This window comes from Pelodiscus sinensis, chromosome 24, assembly GCF_052426305.1.
Source record: "Pelodiscus sinensis isolate ZL-2025 chromosome 24, ASM5242630v1, whole genome shotgun sequence".
NCBI lineage: Eukaryota > Metazoa > Chordata > Testudines > Trionychidae > Pelodiscus > Pelodiscus sinensis.
In genome coordinates, this window is record NC_143075.1 from 9,873,426 (window position 1) to 9,900,733 (window position 27,308).

The following is a 27,308-nucleotide window of genomic DNA, read 5'->3' on the forward strand; positions in this document are numbered from 1 at the left end:
GTGATGGGCAACCTGCAGCCACATGCAGCCTATTGGGAGATCTATGTGTGGCCCACAAGACATTTTGTTTACTGTAACCCAGGCACGGGGTTGCCAGATTCCTCTGGTTTCTGCCCGGGTATTCTTTATCCTTAAGTGACACTCACATAAAACAAGGGCACGTGAAGTGAGGTGCATGCTGATTGCACACAGCATTGACTGGGAGAGCCGGGCTCTCCCTCTGCAGCCAATCAAAGTGCTGCTACAGTGCAATCAGCACACCCTGCACATTCTAGGTAGTCAAGTACAGTGAGCAAAGCTACCCTCTCCCGGGAGACTGTCTTGGTTGTGACATTCTTGCGGCCCTCTGAGATGCCCTTTCACTAGCCTAGGTTGCCTATCGCTGGCCTAAGCGAAATTGTTTATGAAACATTATTATGGCATTTACCAAGTCCCTTGATTGAAGCTTCTTTTAGCATTACAGTCTTCTCAAGGAACATAGTGCTTGCCCCTACGATTATTCCTTGCTCTCCCCCAAAGGTTTTGTTGCATCATTTGCAGTTTTTATCAGCTGACTTCAAGTTCCTGCTTCCAGACAATGGATTTATTAGCTGAACAAATTCAGTGCTAATATTGATCCATGTGTCACTCCACTCGCCTTCATTCCCTGCAGCATCAAATTGGGACCATCTGCCAGCACCTTCTGTCTTATCACGAGCTAGTCTATGATGTCACAACCTACTGATTGCGGAGACTCATCTGTGGGTGGATAGAGGACACTGTCCCTTTAATTTGCAAATCATGGGTGCTTTGCTAAACTTGGTGGATTGTAGCTCTTGGGTTTCTGGGATTTAGAGATAAATCCAGCTGTGGTTGCTGGCAGGGTCACCAGGGAAAGAAGTTCCTGTGGTGTAGGCCAGTATCCAAGGCTGACGAAGGTAGAAAGCTCCACTAATACCATAGGCTGGCCCAGTAGGATTTCTTTCCAGGAGGAACGATTTAAAAAGACACACGCACCCCAAAAGACACAGACAGAGGAAGGCAGGTGTCCCTTTTTACCTCTTTAGGCTCAGAGACATTAGCAATGGAAAAGGGTTAGTATTTTATGTATTTAGGGTTGCCAGGTGTCCGGTATTCACTCGGACAGTCCGGTATTCACATCCCCCGTCCTGTAAAAAAACCAGAAAATACCGGACAGGTAAAATGTCCCGTATTTCCTGTTTCCCTCTGATAGAAGCCTGGCGGGGACAATTTTCCCCTAATGTATCTGGCGAGGGAGTGAGGAGCGTGGGGCCATTTAAAGGCACAGCGCTTTTTTGTGGTTGTTTTGCTCAACAACTTTGGTCACAACTTTTTTTTTCTCAACAGAATTTTTTCCCCATTTTTTGGGGGGGGGTTTCAGTATTTTTGGTTAAACCACCTGGCAACCCGATATGTATTTATTTATTTATGTGGACACACTAGGGACCCTGGATCTAACTTAAGTCTGCACCCACCGTGCAACTGTTTCACAAATCTCTGTCCCCTTAAGACAACTCCCTTTCCCTTTTTCATACGCCTCGGAAAAAGAGGAGTCTTGCTCCAATGGCATAAAGGGGTTGGCCTGTAATGCAGAATCTGGCCTAGCTTTTTTTTATTTTTATTTTTTTTACTAATGTGCCTCTTACCTTAACCAAGGAAAGTAGATTCCGGCTTCTCCCCTCCCTGTTTTATCCCAGCAGCCATCTATCTGTCAGTGAAGTCCTGTTGGGGACTGGGATGTAGGCCGGCATAAGCCCTCTCACATTGAAAGGATACTTCCCCAACCCCAGCCTATGGAGAGTATCCACAGATCCCAGAATACCACATAATTATAGGGGACAAATTGAATTAAAAACAAGGACGGGGGGTGGTGGCTGAAAGGCTAAAAGGAGGGAACTGGAGGGGGACACTGAACAGGGAGCCCCGGATAGCACACACTGCCCCTCGAAGGCATTGAAAGAGCCAGGAGACATTCTGTCAGTGAGGTGTTCAAGAAAAGCTGGGGTTAAAGTTATTAACTACTGTGCAAATCTGCAAACACACAAACACACCCCAAACACACAAACACATCCTCACAAACACACCTCAAAATTGGATTGCCTGACGCAGTTACTTGAGGTAACTGAGTATTTGTAAGTGCCAGATTAATTTGTTTTTCCCAATATGCATTTGTGTGGCCTGGGAGTGCCATCTGGTGGCTGGTTTCGTTTCTTCGTTAGAATGTCTATATGAGACCAAATTAACAGAAGCAGCCAGGGTGGGAAAAAGAGATCTGACGGGGAAAAAAAAACCCACCTCCTTTAGGCCTCAAGCAGAGTCCAGGAAACAACCCTAGCAAAGCCATCAATGGCAAACCTTCACCCTTATGGCTTGGTTTTTCCGCTAGCAGCAGACCAAAGCTCTCGTTTCCTGGACCAGCGACCTGGGAAACGCAGGATGCCTGCCCCTCCTGCTTCCATGCCACACTAATTTCCATTCACCATGAAACAGACTTTGGCCATGGGCCCAAAACTGGAATGAAAGAACTTCGCTTTTATGAATGTTTGCCAAAAAAAATGAGAGTCCAAAAGGGGCTCGGAGCCAGGGGATTGCAATCGAGGGTCTGATTCCCCAGTGCAATCTGGGAATTTGCTTTCCTCAGGTGGTGCACAGAGGCTGGATTCTGGTTGTGAATGACCACGAAGTGTTCCCCTTGTAGAGTGGAACTCCCTATTTGGCTCCCACCCACCTCCTACTCCCATCCTGGCTGCAGCGGAAGGGAGGAGGGGAAGGTTTGGGTTGTGTCTAAGCCAAGTCCCTGTCCAGGAGCCTCACTGGTATAAAGCCCTCAGGGTATCTGTAGCAGGAGATGGGATATGGCTGAGGAAGAACCAGGAGGCAGATTCTGCCACACACAGATACACCCCATCCCCCACACCAAGCACAGCCTCCTTCGACATGAGGGGAGGAATGGAGCCCTCAGGGCCTGATCCATGAAAACATGTGCCCGTAACTTTCACCCCGCTGCAGTCTCAGCTACTACAAGCACAGCCCCGTCCGAGCTAATTGGTGCCACATTTATAAACGAGCTACTAACACACCAGGACCTATTTTGCAGCTGTCATGGTAACATATTGTTCGTGACACTGACAGCTGAAGCCCCATAGAAGTCTTCTGCTACATTTGACAGTCTCTTTAGTGCTAATTACAGCACTTGTAAGGCTTCCCAGGCTCACTCACGGGGTCCATGGGAAAGGTATTATGCAACCACAGGCCATTCCGCTTTTATTTTGAAGGCGTCGCTATCGCAAATTGCTGCTGCAGCCGCTCACTTTTCATGTCCCTTTAATGTTTTTTTTTTAATCTCAAAAGTGTTTTTCATCGCGTGACCTGTGGTCTGTGACCTGAGCTTACAAGAATTTCCTGGGCCTGGGAGCATGTGCACTGGTTCACCAACCATGTAGCTTTGCAACAGTCTCGCCCACCTGATTTTGGCATCTGTTATCTTGTGAGCTACTGGGGCATACTAATAAACATAGACACAGTGCAAATATAACACCGACAGATGCCAGTGGGCTGTGGGTGGCACCAAACCTGGGACCTTAGTGCATGAATCTCTACTGCCTGAGCTAAAAGCCAGCTGGCTAGTAGCTAAGGCGGCAGAACAGACTCATTATGCTCTCTGTATGTCAGGCGTGGGCAATAAATGGCTCATGGTCCAGATGCAGTTCACTAGGTTATCCTGTGGTGGGATGCTGGTGCTTTATTTACCTGCACCGGGACGGCTGCTTGCAGCTCCTATTGGCAGCAGATCACCGTTCCCGGCTAGTGGGAGCTGTGGGAATCTGTATCCTGGTCCATACCTCTTCCTGCTGCTCCCATTGGCCGGGAATGGTGATCCCCAGCCAATGGGAGCTGTGAGTGGCCGTGCCTGCGCAGATAAATAAAGCACTAGCTTCCCACCAGGGGCTAACCCTGGTGAACTGCCTCTGGCTTATTGCCCACCCCTCCCGTAAGTGGTCTAGATGGGGTAGTGTCCTTCAACCAGGTGTTAGGTTGGCTTTATAACTCTTATAACAGTGTAACCTGCAGCCAATTCACCAAGCAGCCTCTGCTGTTCCAGTCCTTGTGCCTTTCCTGAGCAAAAGCTGTCGGTTGCTTCAGAAAGATGCTATGATTAAATGAATGCGGGATGAGTGCCCACCAGACTCTCTGCTGCATCATGTTATGTCTTGTATGATGAGGATTAAAGATGCAATGCATTTCAGAAGCAACACTCTAGGTGGCGCTGTAGTAGAATCATAGAATTCTATGGCTGGAAGAGTCCTCAGGAGGTTGAATCCAAGCCCTTGCGAAAAGCAGGACCAACCCCAACTAAATCATCCCAGCCAGAGGCTTTGTCAAAACCTCTAGGGATGGAGATTCCACCACCTCCCTACGGAACCCATCCCAGTGCTTCCCCACCCTCCTAGGGAAATAATGTTTCCTACTATCCAACCTAGACCTCCCCCACTGCAACTTGAGACCATTGCTCCTCTTGTCATCTGCCACCACTAAGAACAGCCTCTCTCCATCCTCTCTGGAACCTCCCTTCAGGTAGTTGAAGGTGTCTATCAAATCCCCCCTCACTCGTCTCTTTTGTGGACTAAACAAGCCCAAACCCCTCAGCCTCTCCTCATAAGTCAAGTGCTCCAGCCCCCTCATCATTTTTGTTGCCCGTCACTGGACTTTCTCCACATCCTTTCTGTAATGGTGTGTGTGTGTGTGCAGAATTGGACAGAGATGTGACACAGTACTCCAGATGTGACACAGTACTCCAGATGTGACACAGTACTCCAGATGTGGCCTCACCAGTGCCCAATAAAGTGCTTCTCTGACCATGGAAACATGGCGCTAGCTGAGACTGGGGACCGATGGGGACCGAAGGCTCCTTTCATCCCTAAAGTGACCACATGTCAGAGGCAGACTGAAGCCGCACAAGGGAAGTTTGCTCAGTGGTTGCCTGTATTCTGAGGCTAGAGTGTCAGTCTCCAGGGCTGTCAGGCTGCTGGTGCCCTTCCCAAGCCTGTAAAGTCCCCGAACGGGTTCCCTTTGTGAATCACAATGTGTTATTTTAGGGACAAGATTCCAGCGCAGACATGGTGGATGCTGATTTTTTGACCCACAGAGCTATGGCTGACGGGTAGCCCTGAGCCAACAGATGGTGCACTGACCACTTGACCTAGCTTCTAAGAGGAAGCAAAGCAGTAGCCTACCAGGTTTTAAATGTGTATCAAAGCCACAGGCACTAATTTTCCAACACTCCCCTGGGGCCAGCCCAGCTGTTCCCATTAGCTGCACTTACACAATGGAAGCAACATCGTCAAATGCACTTCTGTCCCTTAGGAGCCTACGTTTGAACATTTTATCCAGGGACTTAATTTTTACACATTGGCCCTTACCCAGGAATATCCCCATCTTTGAGCGGGCCAGTCTGCCTGCTTTGGGTTGTTGAAATGAGTGCTGCTTGTTATGTGCAGCCCATGGACTACTGCTGCTGAGTTTCTTGTCTGGATTCCCTTACAGATCAATGTCCTCCAAGCCAAGAAGAAGTTTGAAATATTGGACGCGGTAAGGGCGCCGTTCGGTACCCCTTGCTCTTCCCCGGTGATTCAGTGGAGGGGAGTTGAGCACCCTCTGTTTCGCCCAGGCAGATACACATCTACACGTGGCCCCAGCACTGGGGTCAAGTTTGACACAGGCAGCAAAGCTGATGTGGGCTGCAGGGTGACGGAACAATAACACACCCAGAAAGAGACCAAACATCCCTCGGCACTCTGGAAAGGGGAGGGCTGTCAAGGGTGATAGTGACATGGGTGGAAAAGGTGCCATTATCACTATGTGGGGACTGGGTGGGGGCATATCTGCAAGCGGAATAAGATTAGAGGGAGGAGGAATGGAGAGAGAAGTGAGGGAAGAGAACGTGGTGATGTCTGCAGAGATGTGATGTCATTGAGCCTGAGGGGGGAGATATGAATGGGCTAGAAATATGCATGAGTATGTTCTGCCTAGCTACTTATAAGGCCACTATCCCCGCAGTATGGCTAGGTCTAGACTACATCCCTCTGTCGGCAGAGGGATGTAAATGAAGCTCTTCGAAAGTGCAAATCAAGCCAGGATTTAAATATTCTGTGCTTCATTTGCATAATCATGTAATAGCGCTCTTTTGAAAAAGTGCTATTTCGAAATTGAAACTGCGGCCTAGTCACGATTCTTTCAAAAATAGAAGCCTTTTTCGAAAGATCCTGTAAACCTCAAAAAATGAGGTTTACAGGATCTTTCGAAAAAGCACCCCGTTTTCGAAAGAACCGTGTTTAGATTGCGCTTTCAATTTCATAATAGTGCTTTTTCGAAAGAGCGCCATTACATGATTATGCAAATGAAGCGTGGGATATTTAAATCCCAGCTTCATTTGCACTTTCGAAGTGCTTCATTTACATCCCTCTGCCGACAAAGGGATGTAGTCTGTAGACGTAGCCTATCTGATCACTTCACAGATGGGGCAGTGTCCTCACAGCCCCTCTCGGTGGCAGGGCCGTCTTATCATTCCCATTTTACAGAACGATCAAATGACTCATCCAGGGTTGCATAGCAACTCGGTAGCAGAGCCAAGAATAGAAACAACATCTGAGTCCTAGCCCAGTGACTGAACCACAAGAGTGTGTTATTCTGGACATGAGGGTGTAGTAATATGAGGGCCTAAAACATAAGCCCATGCAGCACAGGCCTAGTCTGAGGCTTGAGGCCTAGCTAACAATGGACAAAACATGCCTAACATAAAGCAAAGCTAAGCTGTGAGCAAGAGTCAGGTTCACTTGGCACAAACAGGCCGGAGAGAGCAAAATACTAATTGGTAATAGGACGAGGTATAGAACAGTAGTTGGTGCTAGGTACTGACTGTAAAACAGTAATTGGTACTGGGTATAAGTTGAAAGCACACGGTACCACCAGCTCATTAAAAAAGACCTTGGTACCCACTCCCCAAGGATACAGACCCAGGTTCAGGAAAGGGTCTAAAATGACAGCATGATGGATAGAGATGAGCTAATCACACCACACGGTCCAGGGCGATGGGTGGTATCTAAGTCGCATCAGAGGGTGGCAATCTGACACGCAAGGAGTGATGTGTAACTTATTCGTACCTGAATATAAAGTGGTGTCTTGGGGGGATAGTCTTTGTCCAGCTGGGGGTGGGGAGGGAGCAGTGGGAATGTCCCACTGGTTGTGCTGGGGCCACTGTTGTAAGTACATGTGTGTACTGATTCAGTACAATCTAGTGACAGCTATGACTGTACTTCACTTAACAATAAACCTGGCCGGGCAGCTTTGATCCTTATCTGATGTATGGTCTTTGGGGGCCCTCTCGGGGTCTGCTGTGGTCATTGGGGTTATGTCATTGAGCACCCACGCAAGCAGCCTTCTGGTTATCATCATCAACAGAGCCAGAGAGCTGTCTGCCCACCATGGCCGTAAATCCTGACCCTACTCTGTTAGGCTATGTCTACACTGCCCCTCGCTTGTAGAAAAACATAAGCAAATGAGGCTAAGCGTGGAATATCACTGTGCCTCATTTGCATAATTAACAAGACTTCGTTTTTGCACAAGAGGTTTTTGTGCAGAGACAGCTCCTTTTTTGCGCAAAAACCCCTCTTGCACAAAAGCCGTTCTTCCGGAAGAAAATACGGACAAATGGCTCTTGTGCAAGAGGAGGTTTTTGCGCAAAAAGGAGCCGGGTAGATGGATCCTTTTTGTGCAAAAGCCTCTTACGCAAAAACGGAGCCTCATGAATTATGCAAATGAGGTGCGGCGATATTCCACGCTTAGCCTCATTTGCATATGTTTTTCTGCAAGAGAGGGGCAGTGTAGACATAGCCTCAGTGACCTGACAACAGGGGGGTTAGCTCCTTCACCGTGAGCAGCATGGAGGAGAACTCCCCCCCCACACTAGCATCATCCCTGGTGTCACCCTACAGAAGGCAATGAAATGACAAGGGGGGTTCATTCGGCCCTGGAAAAGGAAGGGGTTGCTAGAGAGCTCCTTTAGAGAGAATTGCGTCTGCTCAGGCTGTTTTCCTAGGCTGACACTGAGGCAGATATTCTAGGGGGATGAGTGGGTGCCCGGCATAATCTCCCCTTCCCGTCCCAATGGCTCCGCTTCTGTTCTGACCATGTGCCTTGTTTCCCATGCCCAGATGCTGTCCTTCATGCACGCCCAGTACACCTTTTTCCAGCAGGGCTACAGCCTCCTCCATGAACTGGATCCCTACATGAAGAAGCTAGCCACCGAGGTGAGGGATCTGGGCTTGGTTCTGTTTGCCATTTCCCTGCGGTGATCGCTTCCCTGTCAAAGCTTTGAGCTTCAGGACAGGAATGCTCTGGAAAATGTGTTTGCCCAGAGCATGGCTAGCGTGGGGATTCGGGAGTTCAACTGGAACTAAACAAGTCGGCTGTTTCTGGGCATCTTCTGCTCGCTGGGCCAAGCAAGAGCCCTATGGTCCATCCATGGCTGTGCAGCCCTCCCAGACAGAAGGCATCCTGGGGGAGCAGGGGGTTGTATTGCATCTTTCTTGCTGAAGTTTAGGGACTGGGCTGGAGATATTCCCTCCAGATTCTTGACCAGATTCTGTCCCTACTCTCATACTGAGCCCAGTGCATGCTGGGAGGGAGCTGGGAGTTCACAGTACCTGATGCATAGAAGATGGATATGTGCCCTAGGAACAAGCCTCAGGGTATGTCTACACTACCCCGCTAGTTCGAACTAGCGGGGTAATGTATGCATACCGCACTTGCTAATGAAGCCCGGGATTTGAATTTCCCGGACTTCATTAGCATAAGCGGGGAGCCGCCATTTTTAAATCCCCGCTGCTTCGAACCCCGTGCAGCGCGGCTACACGGGGCTCGAACTAGGTAGTTCGGACTAGGCTTCCTATTCCGAACTACCGGTACACCTCAGTAACGGTAGTTCGGAATAGGAACCTAGTCCGAACTACCTAGTTCGAGCCCCGTGTAGCCGCGCTGCACGGGGTTCGAAGCAGCGGGGATTTAAAAATGGCGGCTCCCTGCTTATGCTAATGAAGCCCGGGAAATTCAAATCCCGGGCTTCATTAGCAAGTGCGGTATGCATACATTACCCCGCTAGTTCGAACTAGCGGGGTAGTGTAGACATACCCTCAGTGCCTAAGAAGCCCCCATAATCAGGGTGGTGACAATGATCCCTCTAATTTTTTCCATCCATGTGCAGAATAAATTTTATGTGCACTGAGGCATGTGCAAATGTGCACCACCACTAGAAACAAAACCTAGCTGTGGGCGCCCTCCTGTTCAGCTGGGCAGCATCTGAAGTCTCCTGAGCGGCCCGCACAAGCGCCCAGCTTACAGGGAACACTGGTGACAGAGCATCATACCGTATCCCGTTCTCTGGGAGGAGGTCCCAGTGGTGGAAAGCTAACTGCTCCCCCAGCCCGCAACGCCCTCCCAAATGCAGCCTCTTTGGAACCGAGGAAATGCACATCCCTCACGAGGCCATAGGCATTGGCAGGGCTGGGCATGAGCCCAGAGCAGGGGAAGCGGGAGAGGTGGCTGGGGGCACAGGAAGGAAACCATCTCCCTGAATTTTCTCTCTGGTTTTCTCCTCCATGTCTTCAGCTGGACCAGCTGGTGATTGACTCGGCGGTGGAGAAGCGGGAGATGGAGCACAAGCACGCGCTGATACAGCAGAGGGTGAGTCCCCAGGGGCTGCGGGCTAGGGTGACAGGACATGGTGTTCCGGCAGCAAGGAGAGCTGAGCGGGTAGCAGCACCTCAGCCTCCCAGAAGGGGGGCTGCGGCAAGAGAAGCTCACAATGTGAATGGAATGGCCCTGCAGCAGGGTTACCCGCCGCATGGCTTTTAACCCTCTGTCATGGCTCCTTCCCCACTCTGGTATGATAAATGCAGAAATGGGGGCCCGCAAAAGTACCCCAAAACCTTATCTTTCCAGGCTTTGGTAAAAAAACTTCCCCCCAAAATCTTAACAACCTAGATTTTGGGGATAAAAACTCTGCTGCCACCACCCAAGTAATGATAAGAAAACCAGGGGGGAGATCACTTGGGAAATCTCACCCCTAAAGTAAAATCCAGGACACAAAAATTAACCAATACAGGGTTAATAAAAGAAAAGAGAAAGACCTTTTATTATCACCACAATATTCCTGTTGCAAGCATCATGACTAGATGGAAAAGTCACAAAGTAATATACTTATGGGGGAACCATACCATAGGCCTAGAACTTAGTTAACAAAAGAGAGAAAAACCCATTTTAAATGCACAGACATCAGATCCAGTTTTCCAAACCATAAAACAATAAAACCTAATGGATTTATCTAAACTTTACCCTACTTACAGAAGAGTGAAGAGTCTATTCTTGGAGAGAGACATTCTGTCTGACTCCCTCAGTAGCTGGAGAGAAAAACTGCCCCAGAGGCAAAGGAGGGAGAAACCAAAAATTCCTTTGTCCCAGTTTGAAATTCCTACCTGCATTCCTATTGGCCAACCCTACCTGGCTTAGGTAAGGTTAACCCCTCAGTTCCCAGGCTGCTGGCTAACCCTCATGATCATGACACCCTCTCTACTCCCATGTTCCGGAGCTGGGTTTGGATGCAGCTGCGAGGGGATCCCTTCCCAGTGGGCACTCTTCTGCTTTACAGAATGGGAGCAATGTCTAGTGATTAGAACCAGAGGGATCATGAGTCCGGTCTCCCAGGTTCTGGGCCCACACTACCCCCGGGCAAATATTAAACCTTCCCATGCCTCAGTTTCCCCCTCTGTGTGAGGCCGCTCTACTTCTCTGGGCAGTTGTGAGGCTCCATTGGTTAATGTCTGTGACACACTTGGAGGTCCTTGAGCATAGGGGGCTATTTCCAGAGCATGTTTTTGTCATGAGGCCCCATGTGAAAATAGTGTCATGTAAGGCTGGGATATTGCAGCAATATCTGGGAACCTCGGTTTGGCTTGGAGAGCAGTTAGAGCAGACCAGTGGATTTTCCACTTGCCTTCCCTTGTCTCGATCCATTCCCTCTCTTTCCTCTTCTCCCCTCCCTGCCCTCACAAGCTGGACAAAGCATCTGGTGAGCCCCAGTGGCTGCAGCTACAGCAGCTCATCCCTCCCGAAACCTGTCAGTCTGCTCTTGCATCTGGCCAGCCGGCGCCCCCTCCACCTTTCCCCAGGAGGCAGCCGCACGCCTGAGTGCCCAGGTCCGCCAGATGGTCAGCGCCCCCTTTTAACTCAGCCAGCAGATGGATGAATGGATGGAGCCATTTGTTCCCTGGGGACTGGTCCGTTTCTTCATTCACACGGAGACCACACCCCTGTGAGTTAGGTTAATGGGTTAAGTGGAGGGAGCTGAGAAAGGCGCCTCTTTTCCCCACAGAATGAATTCTTAGCTAGAGAAGAACCAGACACCCAGCCTGCTCTGTGACCAACGATCCCTGCTGCAGCCCTCTGTGGATGAGCAGAGCAAAGCTATGTAAACGGAGGCCCGATAGGTTCAGGTGGGGGAGAGATCAAATTGCCTTTTGCAGCATGATCAGAGAGGGAATGTCTGGGGATGGGTGGATGAGTAGGCTACTGGGATGAATAAATGACCCTTCCATATAGAGCCATTAAAAATGGCCTTATTAGAGGCCCTTTCCACGCCCTCTCTGCCTGAGGATCTCCAAGGGCTTCACAAACAATGATCAGTAGCTCCTGACAAAAGCTCTCTGAGACATCGGTACTAGTCATCCAGTTCTGACACTGCGCAAATTGAAATCCGGGGAGCTGGAGCGACTCCCCAAGATCATACACTGAGGGTGTGTCTGCGTGGCAAGCAGAAATCTGGAGCGAGTCACCGTTCTCCAGTCTTGGGCTCACACCATAGCTGTAAAAATATCTCAGTATATGTATGGGCTCAGGCTGGCACAATGTTACCACGAACTAGGTCCCTTTTAGTTCACACTAGTGGCACCTCTGAAGGGGGATGTGGAAATTACTGTACAGCCCTTTGATAGATGCAGCAGTTCATGCCCTCATAGTCTGAACTTGGCTGCGTAGCCAAGCCTTGAAAATCAGCCCCAAAAAGTTTTTCTGAAGAATTTTGTCCCTTCCTTGTCAAATCACTTATTTGTAAATATATATTTTTTCCTGCTCTGTAAGTGGTCAAAGAATATCAATCAAATAAATTAGGCCTGATTTCTTTTTCATCGTGGTTTATTCACCAACAATTTTCCCCTTGTCTGCTCATTGCTCACATGTTACAAAGGAATTGTTAATAGGCTTCCCACTTTATTGTCTCCTGCCTGGTTTATAATCACAATAATGATCATGGCCCAGGGTATGCCTGAATAAAAACCAAAAAGGACTGCTTCCCAGGCCATCAACTTTTCCAGCCCGCTACTAACCCCTGGAATATGCCCTGTGTCTTGACCATTATAATCGAAGGGAAACCTCCTTTTCAGTGAGATTTGCCTTTTCCATCAAAAGGGCAGCTGTGGGATGGGTAACCTTTTCAGTTAGAGAAGAATTTGGGGGGGAAAATTTGTGGTGCTCCAGTAGACCTTCAATTTTATGATCATTAATCTTATGCATGATCAGTTATGCAAACCATTTTCCCCAATGGAAAAGAAAACAATTAACATAACGATGAAGAATAAGTCAGCATCCTTTCATCTATTAGTGAGCCAAAGGAAAGAATGCCTATGGCTGAATTAACAGCACATGTCATACCACATAGATCCCTCTTAGATCTCTGCTGGAGCAGTGGTTCAGTACTGATGAAAAAGGAAGAGTGAATTACTGACACCACAGTCTGGCTATGTCTACATTATGTGTTTTGCCGGAAGAGGCAATGCAAATGAAGTGTGGATTAACATTTTCTAACATTAACAGGTGCAGAAAGGAAATGTCTACACTGCTTGTTTTTGTGCAAAAATCTCTTCTGCAAAAACTGACCGGAAGAGATTATACAAATGAAGTGTGAGAAAATGCTAATCCGTGCTTCATTTGCAATGCCTCTTCCAGCAAAATGCATAGTGTAGAAATAGCCCCCTTGTTTTCCCTGGACACTTCTCTCAGGTGATCCCTATTTAGCTTCTAAGATATGCTAAGACCACATATTTTGAACATCTTAATAGGCAACAGGTTTAAAACAAACAAAAGGAGGAATTTCTTCACACAATTCATAGTCAACCTGTGGAACTCCCTGCCAGAGGATGTTGTGAAGGCCAGGACTTTAACAGGGTTCGAAAAAGAGCTAGATACATTCATGGAGGATAGGTCCATCAATTGCTATTAGCCAGGGTGGGCAGGGATGGTTTCCCTAGCCTCTGTCAGAAGCTGGGAATGGGCAACCGGGGAGGGATCCCTTGATGATTCCCTGTTCTGTTCATTCCCTTTGGGGCACCTGGTATTGGCCACTGTCGGCAGACAGAACACTGGGCTGGATGGACCTTTGGTCTGACCCAGTCTGGCCATTCCCATATTCTTAGTCCTATGGGGCATGGCTGCAGAAACAATCATGCCACATGTGTAACCTGTCTCCTTGTGGAATCACTCTAGGATCTTTTCATACCACAAATCGGCTATTTCCTATGGACTGTTAATGTTAAGCCTCTTGCTGAGTTGTGGGAGGGAAGTCAATGGGGTCTGCGTCACTCTTTCCTCGCTAGGGCCTACATAGGCTGCTTAGGTTGCGTTTCCTGGAGCTGAGTGAAAGGAAATGCCCAGTTGAGACCCGGCAAAGCCCAAGACTGATTTCATATTGATGAGCGAGGAAGTGGATTGACAGGCTGGGAGGGGGAGGACAGTTTGGTTGTCGAGGGCAGTTTGGTCGTCGGCCGCTGGGGAGGAGGAGGGGGATTCCTGCATTTGGCTGCCAAAGCAAAGATCAGGCTTTGCCCAGAGAGGCCTGTTGCGTTTCTCACTGACCCGGAGCAGGACTGACTTGAAGGGATGCACATGCTCCATGCTCTTGAAACGATCCGGAGCCCAACTCTACTCCCCGTTGAAGTGGTGGCCGAGGAGCTAGTGTGGAGCCCCTGGATTCGGCCAGTGAAGCCACTATCACCTCCCTGCCTTGGCCTGGCTCCTAAGTGCCATATTCTGCTCCTGCCCATCCCCCACATCCAGAGCAAGTCACTGGAGGGCAAACCCTCAGCTGGTCAAACTGGTCCAATTCTACTGGCTGCTGTGGAGCAGTCCACTGGGAATTGCAGCCGAACGAGTTCTTGACTCTGGGCTCACATCCAGGGGATTCAAAGCTAACCCCCCAGAGTTGGATAACCAGTTCCCAGGGCAGTAGGAGCGGAGGGAAGGCCTGCATGAGCAGGGAGGAGAGGCTAAACGGAGGTCTTCTCTGGCAAAAATTAAAGATCCTGCAGCAGTGTGTGTAAACGGTAAGGGATAACCCAGGTGTCTGGCCCCGACATCCCCTCCTTTTCTAGCATGGGTTTGAACATGGCCTGTTGCTGAGTGAATTCCAGTTGCTGCACTGATAGCGAGGGATGTGAACAGGTAACTGGTTCACTGAGTACCCAGTAAGCATCGCCCTTACTGGGTGATGCTTATTGGTTACTGGTTAACTGGTACCCGGGAGCAGCCCCATGCACAGCCCGCCATGGGCAGAGGGCTACTCCAGCTACATGGAGGGCTACTCCAGCTACCCCCATGCTTGGGGCTGCTGGCTCCTGCTGTTGGCCCTCTCCCTGCCTCCTTTGCCCCCCTCTCCCCCGCATGGAGGGGCCAACAGTGGCAGCTGGCAGCCCCAAGTGCGAGGGAGGGAAGGGGCCGGCTCCCAACTCCCGTGGGGCAGAAGCCAGTCCCCTCATGCTTGGGATCCCGCTTAATCAGTTAACTGGTAACATCCCTACTGACAGCCTCTAACTCGCCATTCAGTTCATCTGTGGAAGAGCCAATAAAATGCTGTTCTCTTGTGCTATTCCTGGACATTCAAGAGGCAGCTGCACTCCTGCCTCCTCAATTTGCAAGCCAGAACTACACATGCACGTCCCCACTGGCCCACAGTACCAGTTTTCCCAGGCACATCAGGCATTGAGATGTTACACTAGCTGACTTCAGTATGCAGCTGCTGTCTGCCAGCAGAAATACAAGATTTGGAGGGGCCCGGACATTTTGAGCTATTTCTGAGCTGGCCGGTGGCTCCTGGAAAACCTGGCTGCTAAACCTGGAGGGGTTTCGCTGGGGATTGATTTTGCACTTCATCACTTGGGAAGTGTTAAGTAATGTGCCTTTTCTTCTTTTCTCTTTCATCACCCACCACTGACCTGTGTCCCCTCCAGACCCTCCTGCAGGTGAGTACAGCCACATTCCTGCATGTGAGAGCTTGGCTCTTCCCTTTGTGAGCTCTGTTTCTTAGAAGGAGTTGTGCTTGGCTACACTTGAACTCCCATGAACCCTGCCTGTAGATCTACACTGGCAATGGCACGGGATTCTGGCTGGATCCTTTAACGCACTCACCTGTCATCTCTGGGGAACTAAGTCCCACACTCAACTGCAACTGATTTTGGTGGTTTCATCCTAATCCCCTGTGGGTTTTCCTTCACATAACAAAACTGTCATGTAGCATACAAGAGGACTGGCAGTCTGAACCCAAGACAGGCCCAGTTCCAGAGGCTCTGTGGATTGAGACTGAAATGTGTTGACTAAGCAGTGGAAGTAGAATAGCAAGAAATTCTGCAAATGAGGATGGCTGGGCCAGATTTTTGAAAATATCCAGGTACCCAAAGATACATGAAGACACCTAGTGGGGTTTTCAATAGGTCCAAGGTGCCTAACTCCCCTGGGAACCCTAAATGCTTTCAAAAATCCCACTACACATCTGTCCCCATCTGCAGGCACCTAAGTCCTTTACAAAATTCAGACTCAAAGTGCATGGGCAGAGCCAGGCAAGGGCCAGGACCAGCAGACCAGGGAATGCTGCAGGTTGGGAATGGCAGAGCTGCGGGCCTGGAATCACAGGGGAGTTTATAACTCAGCAGTAAGGTGCATTGCCAGAGCTGCAAGGGGCCTCAGAACTGGAAGGGCGGGTGGTGGGGCTAGTCGGGTGTGAGGTATAAGGGTGGAGCTGGGTAGGCAATACTTGGAGAGCTCATACCCACGTTCCTCTTAGATCCAGCCAGTGCTCCTTTGTCCTTGGCGTGGGGCACACGGTGCAGCGGAGCAGGTTCACTAGGCGCAATGCACTGCTCCCCCTAGCTTGGGTTGCTTTTTCTCAGCACCATGGACACTTCCTCCTGTTCATTTTACCTTTGCTCACTGAGGCTATGTCTAGACTACAGGCTTCTTGCGCAAGAGAGCATCCACACTGCATGGACGCTCTCTTGAAAGAAAGCCCTGATAGGTATTCACAGAATGGCCACCAGGGCACCTGTGCTTTTTTTGATAGAGGTTTTTTGCTCAAAAAGAGGCAGTTCCACTTCCCTCACATTTTTTTGCGTGAGAGCGCTTGCGCCAAAAGGAGTTATTCCTCGTAGAAAGAGGAATAACTCTTGCGCAAAACCCCCTCCGTTCTGTCGATTTTTTTACACAAAAACTCGCTTGAGGTGTGAATGCTCCGCAAGTTTTTGCACAAAAAAATCTGCAGTCTAGATGTAGCCTGAATGTTTCCAGAGGGAAAACCAGAGGCGGTGGAGGCGTTAGCTGAAATGCAGTCCGGGGGCATACGTGTGATTCCCACCAAGAACACGCTCAGCTGTGGGATTCAGCAGCTAGGAGGCCATTGCTGAATGGACTGAATGATAAAGAGTCTTCTCCACTTCTCCACTGATCAGTTAGTCACAGCAGGTGCTGCTGCACCGTAGCTCCATCGCCTAAACCTGGTGACTTTAGCTCTATCGACACAGGACAGGAAGAGTTCTGCAAACCACCAGATGGACCAGCATGGGAGGCCGGAGCTAGCTTATCTGCTGTTTGTTTTGTTGGAGCGCAGACGTTCAATACCTGCTCCCATCCCCTTCATGCCAAGCATTAAGGGACCTGCGGCTGTCTGATGGGACCTTCTGGCTGTGTCTAGACTGGCCACTTTTTCCGGAAAATCAGCCGCTTTTCTGGAAAAACTTGCCAGCTGTCTACACTGGCTGCTTGAATTTCTGCAAAAGCACCGACGATCTCATGTAAGATTGTCAGTGCTTTTGCGGAAATACTATGCTGCTCCCGTTTGGGCAAAAGTCTTTTTTGCGAAAAACTTTTGCGCAAAAGGTCCAGTGTAGACAGCAGAGATTTGTTTTCCGCAAAAAAGCCCCGATTGCGAAAATGGCGATCGGGGCTTTTTTGCGCAAAAGCGCGTCTAGATTGGCCACGGACGCTTTTCCGCAGAAAGTGCTTTTGCGGAAAAGCGTCCTGTCAATCTAGATGTGCTTTTCCAAAAATGCTTTTAACGGAAAACTTTTCCGTTAAAAGCATTTCCGGAAAATCATGCCAGTGTAGACGTAGCCTCTTTGATTTGGTAACCACATGTGTGCATATGTTAGAGGGGTTATGATTTTGCACCGCTGGGGCAAGATGCATGGCACCTCTCAGCTTGTTAGCCAGGAAGGACATGAGGATACAAACCCTGAGTTACATCCACTTAAACTCAGCAGTGGGATCCCTCCCTCTGCTGTAGGTGGCTGACCGTGAACGTCCACGGCTGTGCGGAGGCTGCCAGTCAGCTTGGTCCTGAACGCTTGGTCCTAGCACCTGCCAACATAGTGACCCTTGTGGTGCTCCCATGGCACGCTGACGGCAGAGCGTATGTCGGGCCATCCGCTTGGGTTGTGCCATCCATTTGGCAGCAGCCCATGCTATCTCCTGGGGGCAGACAGATGATCTATTGAGGCTTTTCTATTCTGATCCATTTAGGTCCTTTCCAGTAGGAGATGACAACAACAGTGAGGCCAAGGAATTAGGAACCTTTTCTGATGAGATTAGGTAACTGGCTTTAAAGCCAGATAATCTGCAATTGAATGGCTGAATAGCAAGGCAAAGGCGACATCCCGAGAGAGGAATCTGACAATTCGATTGAATCTGTTGCATGGTTTCCAAATTACACAAGCTTTCATTGTGAAGCTTGTTGGTGGATGGGCTGGGAGAGCTAGTCATGCTCGTCATGCCAATAACTCAGAATCGCACAAAGTGCACCCTGACAGGTGTCCTTGCGCACCAGCTATCATTGCCAAGCCGAAGACAGGACAACAGGTAGCACAAACTCCCGGGGAAAAAACCAGGCCGTGTGCAGATGTCACTTGCCCAAGGGAAAGTTTAGAAGAACTTTCTAAATCTCAGATCTAGGCATTTCAGCTGAGCCCTTCACTGTAATGGGCTGAACCAAACCCCCAGATCCAAACATGTCTCGGCTCCCAGGAAAGTTGGGAACTGGATTTAAAATGTGCAGCTCCAGCTCCTGCCTCGTTTCTGCCAGAAACCAGGTAAACCGTAGGTTTGGAGGGCTGCTGAAACTTGACTCTGAAATTGGAATGGCAAAGGTGTGAAACTCCCACACAAATCCACACCCGAGAAACTGATTTGCCTGTGTGAAATACATTCAGTTCCATGTTGTTGTGTGATGAAATCCAGCTGTGCCTGCCTTTCAATTGTGATTGGGCCAATCTGCAACTATAGATCCTGAACTTCTCCAGGCTGGATCCAGACGCCAATTCTGCTTTGTTGATTCCTAGCAGCAGTCCTGAATGCTGGGGTGTTGGAACGCCAGGTTTGGGTTTTATAATGTTAGTCCAGCCCTGCTTTGTTTTTCTTTGTAAATCACGTCAAGAGAAAAACATGCCCAGGGTAGTCATCCACTGCTCAGAACTGCTGACAAGCCACATTGCACAGTGTAGAGTCGGACCCAGAAACCACTTCACCTCTTATTTCGCCACAGCGCATGCGATGCTCTGACAGATGCGATGTGCAAGAACCACTGACGTTCAGGATAGAAGGCAGAGAGAAAGCATCTGTGCAGGGTACAGAATTCGTTGATAAGATCACACGTATCTGGGCTCTGATGCAGACTGATGTTCCTCTGCAGGGAAAAAATTGAGCCGTGCTTTCATGGTGCTTTTTTGGGGCGGGTAATGCTCTCTCAGGGGACTGTCATGCCTCATGAAATCAAAGTGCAAACACATTGGAAGACTACGGACAAGTGTTTCCTGCGTAGTAGTGTGTGCATATGCTCCCTTAGCCTAATTGCCCTCAGGAGGGAGGCAGAGGGGAGAGAAATCCATTTGTGAGCCGCCTGTCCCCTGGGGGGTTTGAACGGGAGTGATGACTTCATCGGAGAGAACGGGAGAGAGTCTCTCTAATGCACTGCATTTGCAACAAACCGTTTCATACAAAGCTGCTCTACTCACCAGACCAGCAGGGAAGGACAGAGGAACGATTCGGGGTCAGACTTGGAGAAAGCAGAGGAGCAATTGTACTAGATGGGGATCCTTATGAACAGCCTCAGCGGGGGAGCCATGTTAGTCTGTATCTGCAACCACCACAAGGAGCCCTGTGGCACCTTAGGCTACATCTACACTGCACTGTTCGAAATAAGATATGTAACTTGAGCTAAGCAAATTACGTATCTTATTTTGATCTTATTTCGAAATAACCCGCTATTCCAAAATGTCCCTGACTCCTCATGGAATGAAGTTCACAGGGATGTGAGAATAGCGAGCCTAAAATAACAGGCTTACTGTCAAGATGTGGGATAGCTATTCCAGGATACTCTGATATCCTGAAACATGTTGCAGTGTGGACGTAGCCTTAGGGCACGTCTAGACTTGCTTTCGCTTTCAAAAGAAAATATGCAAATTTGGCACGAATTTGTGGCAAAAGAGGTTCTTTCGAAAAAGAAAGTAGTCTAGACATGGTTCTTTCAAGAAAAAAACCTCTTTTTCAAAAAAACCGTGTAAACCTCATTTTTTTAGGAAGAACGGTTCTTTCGAAAAAGTTTTTTTTCTCGAAAGAACCGCGTCTAGACTACTTTCTTTTTTGAAAAAACCTCTTTCGAAAAAGCGATCGGAAGAAGATATGCAAATTCGTGCCAAATTTGCATATCTTCTTTCAAAAGTGAAAGCAAGTCTAGACGTGCCCTTAGAGACTAAGGGTATGTCTACACTACCCCGCTAGTTCGAACTAGCGGGGTAATGTAGGCATACCGCACTTGCAAATGAAGCCCGGGATTTGAATTTCCCGGGCTTCATTTGCATAAGCGGGGAGCCGCCATTTTTAAAACCCCGCTGGTTCGAACCCCGTGCAGCGCGGCTACACGGGGCTCGAACTAGGTAGTTCAGACTAGGCTTCCTATTCCGAACTACCGGTACACCTCGAAAATGGCGGCTCCCCACTTATGCAAATGAAGCCCGGGAAATTCAAATCCCGGGCTTCATTTGCAAGTGCGGTATGCCTACATTACCCTCCTAGTTCGAACTAGGAGGGTAGTGTAGACATACCCTAACAGATTTAATTGGGCATAAGCTTTTGTGGGGGAGACCCACTTTGTCAGATGCATTGGAGTGGAAATGGCAGTGGGGAGGGATCACTAGATGTACTGGTATATCAGAAGAAGGGAGTTACTGTACTTATCAATAAACAGCGCTCCTCTTTACCGTGCTTCCCTACCCACATGGCCCTGGGAAAGTTAGACAGCCACAATCGAGCTCAGAGCTGGGAGCATTTCACTTCCAGCTGCTGTAGGGTACGGGGTGCAAATCAGCCTAGTGCCCCTAAAGCCAACATAGCCACATTCCTTTACAGCAGCGGAGGATTTGGTCCAACGTCCAGAGATGGACACAAAGCAAACCATAGGTCTGAACAGCCCTGAATTCTGGACCTGCACCTGGAGGTCTATCCTGGGCCAAACCTAACCCCTGGACCAGTGGTCATTGAAGCCAGGCAGGAATTTTGTTTTCAAAGCCACCCGTGCGTGGTGAGCATGTGCCCTGTTTGAAGGACCCAGCGTCTCTCTGGAGGCTATAGCTATCCGGGGGCGGGAGTAAGAAGTGTCCAGATGCCAGAGTCAGGTGAGATTAGCCTGGTCTGTATTAGGTGCGCTGCGATCCCTGTGGAGCAGATCAGGAAACAACATGGCCCAGCAAAGAGAGCGTGAGGACCGGCACTTCAGGAGAAAGGGGTTTTAGTCCCAGTTCTGCCACTCATTGCTATATCCTGAGCAAATCCCTTGGCCAGCTCAGTGCTTCAGTTTCCCTGTGTGTAGAGTGGAGACAACGATCCTCCCTTTTGTGGCGAACTCTGATTTCGCTGGTTGAAAACTGATATTGTTGGAGGAAGTTGTCAATTGTGCATGTCTTAACCTGTGTGGCTGGCTGCTATATTCGTGGGTTAGGCATGGAATCATGGGAAAATATGAGCTGAGATATTAATGCCTCTGACCACTGCAACAGTGATTGTAATAAATGTGAGATAAAGATTCCACCCCCCCTTAATACCCACTCTCCTGTTGTGTTACGAGGACCCACAACTGCCTTTTCCCTTGGAGAGACCAGGCAGGAATCTATTTTGCCCCATCACAGCATCTCCCCAAACAACATGGCCCTGGTGTTGGCAAAACCCCAGGGAGAGAGATTCCCGTTTGAAATATTGCACTTTGGGTCCTGCCCAGAGGATGACTCTTCTGATGATGCCTTGCTAATTGAATTACCCCTTGTCAGGTTTGCAATGGGGGGAATGCAGGCCACTGGGAATCCGTTTGCTAGGAGGAGCTGCTGTTTGGATTGAGGGTTGTTTGCTTGTTTGTTTTTTAAATGAAGTAAGAGAAATTCAGCCAAGGAGGAAAAAATTGAAATACAGCTGGGTTGTTTTCCTCTGCATTGTTATTCAAGTGTCCTTTTCTTATCCCTCCCTCCGCCCCTGCTGTCTTGAGAGACATCTGTCACCTTTTGTGTGTATCCCCAGTGTAGCCATCATTTCAAGCTGCCTTTGTTATCTTAACAACTGGATTCTCTGTGCTCCTTGCCTCCATCCCCAAAACTCAAATGAGTCCCATTTGCTGTTTGCTTAAACAGAAGGGACGCCAATAAAATTCGAAGGAGGTAGAGGAGGGGACCGGAATTGTTATGATTTGGAGCAAACCTTTCTAAAATCATCTGCCAATCAGGAGAAAAGAGGGGGGCAAGGTTTTAACATGGAGCTTCTGGATCATTCTGCATTTACGGAGTGCACAGCCATGTACAGGTGGGGGAAAGTAACATGGTATTTAAAGTGTGGCTGCAGAGCACGGTGATACATTATGTTACTGCTCTGGCACAGCTCTTTTGGAGACTCCTGTTCAAATTTGTCTTAAGCCACAAGTGAAACGAGTTTGTTGATTTCCTGTTAGACCCAACAGCGCAGAATGATCACACTCCCTGGCTGACATTTGAAAGTTGCAGAGAGGGATATTTAGGGGGAGAAAAACAGAGGGATGTCTTTTTAAAAGCCATTGACATACATGGGTCTGGGACAGCTTTAGGGAAGGACTGACGAGAAAAGGGATAACGTTTAAACCAGTGGTGAGCACCCAGTGGTCCATCAGGGTTCTATGTGTGACCCAAAAGACATTTTGTTCTTGTTGGCTACATGCAGGGTTGCCAGATTCTGCTGGTTTTCATCCAGGTAGGTTTTTTCCTCCTGGCGTTACTAAAGTGACACACACGTAGAGCCAGGGCCCGGGAAGTGAGGTGCGTGCTGATCACACACAGCATTGATTGCGAGAGCCGTGTGCTCCCTCTGCATCCAATCAAAGTGCGGCTACTGTTCCATTGGCACCTCCCCTCGTATTCTCGGCATGCAAGCACAGTGAGCAAAGCTGCCCTGTCCCGGGAGACCATCTTGTTTCCGACAAACTTGTGGCCCAGTGAGAGGAAAGAACCCGCTCACTAGCCTAGGCTGCCCATCGCTGATTTAAGCTAATAACCAGGCATTGCCCCTCTGACATAGGAAAGCTTGGCGCCCCGGCCGTCACTTTGAAGTGATGAGCAGTCTGTGCGTAAGAGGGGCCCAGAGCATGGCTGGCAGTAGAGGGCCATGCAGTCAGAAAGCAGAGCAGAAGTCCATTGTGCAGGCTTTGGGGTGTTTATCGGGGGCAGCATATCCCTAGTTCTACATGCCGGCAGAGCCTGCCTCCTACGATTCAGTTCCCAGTTCTGACACCGCCGAGCATTTACCCACGTCCCCTTTCCCAGCGCTGACGCCGCAGAGCCCGGCCTACGTCCCGGTTCCCCGTTCCTAATTCCTGCTTCTTAGCTGGCCCAGACACCCCTGCTGCACATACCCCTCATCCCACCCCTTGCAACTTACGGTCCTGTTCCCTTTTGGGGGGTCGTGAGTCTGGGGTCCTCATCCCCTGTGGGTCCCACGGGAGTGGGAAGGAGTGAGGTTGTGTTTTAGACAAGGCCTGGCTTTTCCTTGGCTTTTAGTGCCTCCCCCTAACTGGTTGCTTGAACTTGGCTCGAGAGAGGAGCCAAGTAGCTTTTCAGCGCCTGCTGATATATTGCACTCCCATCATGCCTAGTAACAAGTTAGCTCTTTTTAGTTGCTCCCATTATCCTACCCACAGCCCCATCTGGCCAGGCAGAAACCACGTACACACAGTGTCTTTGGCCTTTGTTCACACATAGTAGTAAGGAGATAAGAGCATCAAAAGTAAACACCAAATTTCTCTCTCAGGCTAACACACAGGCTTATCTGCTGCCAGGGGCGTGGTTTGAGGGGACGCGGCAAATCACCTGCGGCCATAGCTGGAGTTAAATACATAAATATTATTAAGTAATAGCTGGTCCTCCTCTAGTGCCCTCCACGTGGGGATCTCAAACCACCCCGCAACGCCCATGTATAGCCGGGAACAGTCAGTGACATCTCCAGGTTACTGGCAGGGAAACTGAGGCACAGACCGTCCTGCCTGGAATACTCGGAATCTCTGGCTGAGCAAGGAACGGAGCTCGGGTCTCTTGATTCCTTCTGTGCCTTAACCGTGAGTCCATCCTCTCCCACCTCCTTGCCTTGCCGAGCCCTTCTTTCACCTCCAGCCATTTGAAGAAAATGAGACGTTCCATAGGAGCCCATTGATTCTTCTCCTAGCCTGGTACACGGCTTTGTGCATGTGGGTGGGAAGGGAGCAGTGAGTGTCAGGTCTTGCCTGATTTAGTAGCAACGGTAAATAACACACCCGTTGGCCATATGGCACTTACATCCCGCCAATACACCCCAACCCCAGTGGAGCATGAGTGGCGTCATCCGCCAAGGAGGGCTCCGTTTTCCTTGGGAGAGAGTCCCATGTATGGGCTGGTCTCAGTAGGAAGTCGCTCCTGTCAAAAGCATGCCAATCTCTTTGAAGAGCCGCTCGGCTGAGAGGCCAAGGGGCATCAGCGGAGCATCCTCCTGTCAACTTTGCTCTGGCTTTGCTGGCTCCCCTCCAGGCCCCTCTGTCCCACGGTGACAGCTGTATGATAATTAGCCCTTGCTCTCTAAGCTGATGGATGGTGAATGAGAGGCAGGAGGAGGGGGCAGGCAGGTGGTCCCTAGAGTCTGGCACGCTTCCTTCGCGCAGCGTTCCTGCTTTGACAGGAGCGGTGCTCGCAGCCACCCAAAAAAGAGTGGGAGGGGTGGGGAGGAGAGGAGGGAAAAAAAAGACCTTGCCTTCGCTCCCATCCCACGGTGCCTCACAGAGATGCTGCTGTAGAGAGGGCTCGAGAGGAGAGGCGCGCACAGAAGCTCCGTGCTCACTCGGCTAGATCAGCAGAACTCTTTCCCTGCAACGGGCAGCATGAAGATTTTCGGCAGGCTTGAGTACCTCTTGGTAAGGCGCTTTTCAAATGGAGGGGAGTGGGGGGAGAGGCTTGGCTGGGGTAGGAAGTTCGGGGAGCACTCTCCATTTGGGAGCAAGAGAACTTTGAGGGGCATGAAGGACCAGGTCTCCCTGCTTGCTGGTGTGATAGATTAGTTAGTTCTGGATGATTATTTGCTAAGGGTGGATTTGTTGAGGTCTGCTGGTGTGACAAAGACACAGAGAATGGTCCCCATGCATCACCTCCAAGAGCAGGGCGAGCAGTTATCATTACATAATGAGAGAAACAAAAGGGCTGTAAATTGGACTTTTCCAGATCTAGCCATCAAACATGTGTTTGTGCATAGTGTATGAGAATGTGTGTATCAGGGTTTCCCCTTAGAACCTGTGTGTGCACATGGGCTCACAGTGTATATACAATCTACACGCTTAGGCATATAAGTGATCATGTATAGAAAGTGCTTGAATATTCATATGTACTAGTAGAGTATGTACTTATATTCTGTGCATATGTAAAATGTGTGTGGATTTATGCATAGGGAAATGTGTACACACACACACACACACACACACACACACACACACACACACACACACACACACACACACACACACAGAGAGAGAGAGAGAGAACATAGCCAAACAGGTCTCACATTGCATTTATTTTCATATAGTGTACATTATACACAGAGACACATGTGCATGTTTGTGTGTGTCCAGTAAAGTCTATATAATTGTTAAACAGAGTATAACTGAAAGCTTTGCTCATTGAGAAAGCAATTTTGCATAACACCTTTCTGTCCCCTCAGAGGCGATGCACACGCAGCCTGTACATAGACCTCCGTGTGTCTTCCATTATCCTAATTGCTATTCATCAGAAATAGCATATGCAACAGGATTTGCTAATAACCAGGGTTTATACAAAACCAGAGCTGTCTATTGCCAGCTGTGCTGTACAAAGCATGAAAGCATATTAGTTATTAGAGTCCGTTGGAGTGGGGACGAGGTAGCAGACTGAATACCAGAACGGGAGCGAGGAATGTGATGGTAGCAGAGAGCAGCACCATAATCTCCATTCGCTCATGTGGCGCCCCCTTCAGGACAAAGTTAGACCTATGTGATGGGGGTGTAAGCAAGAGTCCCCAACTATAGTAGGTAGTTTCCAGAGGCCCATGGACAGTGCTCTGTCCTTTGAAGATGACCCTCCATTGGTTACAGGGCGTGGAGGGCGTCTCCACATCTCCTGTTGCAGCTATTCACTTTATCAGGAAGTTTATTGAATTTGATCTGTCTCCTTCTCACCATGCATGGCTGGCTCCACATAAGCAACTGGACAAATGCCTCTGCCATAGCCAGTGCCAGGAGTCACTGTGGAGATAGATAAGCAGCTTCTTAAAGGACCAGCCCTTGAAAGAACCTTTGACTTTTTTTTTCAATGCCCCTGTGTACAAGATCGTGTCTGTGTGGGGTTTTTCCCCCCTTCCCACTCGCCAGTTTGAAAGTATCCACGTCTAGGCCTTTTTCACATCCCTCTCTTGGAATCTGTTACCTCATTGTCATTGCTTCATTGGCATTCAATATGCTCCCATGGAAACCATTGTGATGTCATTTCTAAAAGGCCCTCCGTTCCCAGGCAGCCTGGGGTGTAAATTCAAAGTGATGGGGCAGGGAGAAGGGGCACAGAGGGGTAGGATCGATGTGATTTATTGAAGCGGCATGAAAGGAAAGAGAACAGATGATGGAGGAAATGTGGATCTTATTTCTTGTGTCTGAGGGTGGCTTTATTTTAACATTGTGTGCTCCAAAACACAGAGGGTACCTTACTATTGCGTGGACACTTGTAGCCAGACCCAATGCATTCAGAACCCAATGCATTTGTCATTACTGAATGACACTCACTCCATATGGATGAATAACGATAAAACACATGGATGGCTAAATTAATGAGTAGCTCGCTTGTAATCAATAGATCTCAATGCATTTTACAAAAGAACTCAGAATCATCATTCTCCTTTTACATATGGAGAAACTGAGGCACAGAGCGGCAAAGTGATTTGCCCAAGGTCACCCAGCTGGCCTATGGCAGAGCCAGGCCTGGAGTCCAGCTCTCCTGGGCCTAGGCCAGTGTTCGCTGCACAAGGCCATGAGATAGATATAGTGAACCAGCATTAAAACCAAAACCAGCTTTCTTTCGGGTTCTTGCACTGCAGTGATGTTAAGGTTCTGACAAAAGGCGGCTTATTAAAATCAAGCTGAGTCTCCATCCATAACTTGTGCAGTGACGTGTAAGAGATGGCAAAGCAGCAGAGGCTGGAGAGGAAGCGAGCGTGCAATCCCCTTGTCTTGTTCCATCAAACCCTTCAGAGTGTGATTGGAAGGGAAAGCCACTCGGTTTACGAGGCAGAAAGGTGATTTTCGTCTCACTCCATCTATGGTTGGAAAGTCCAACTGGGCTTATTGCATCCATTGTAGGTCGGGGGAGATGGTGTTGTTTTTACACATTTGCTGTGCC

General features: G+C 49.2%; 1 protein-coding gene across 1 annotated transcript in view; it reads left to right on the top strand.

The window, feature by feature from the left end:
- ACAP3 (ArfGAP with coiled-coil, ankyrin repeat and PH domains 3) overlaps positions 1-27,308 on the top strand; it is a 218,547-nt gene that overhangs the window by 141,484 nt on the left and 49,755 nt on the right. Inside the window, 4 exon segments of the mRNA XM_089773021.1 lie at positions 5,545-5,589; positions 8,211-8,306; positions 9,664-9,738; positions 15,330-15,341. Of these exon segments, the coding sequence (XP_089629147.1) occupies positions 5,545-5,589; positions 8,211-8,306; positions 9,664-9,738; positions 15,330-15,341 (228 nt within the window).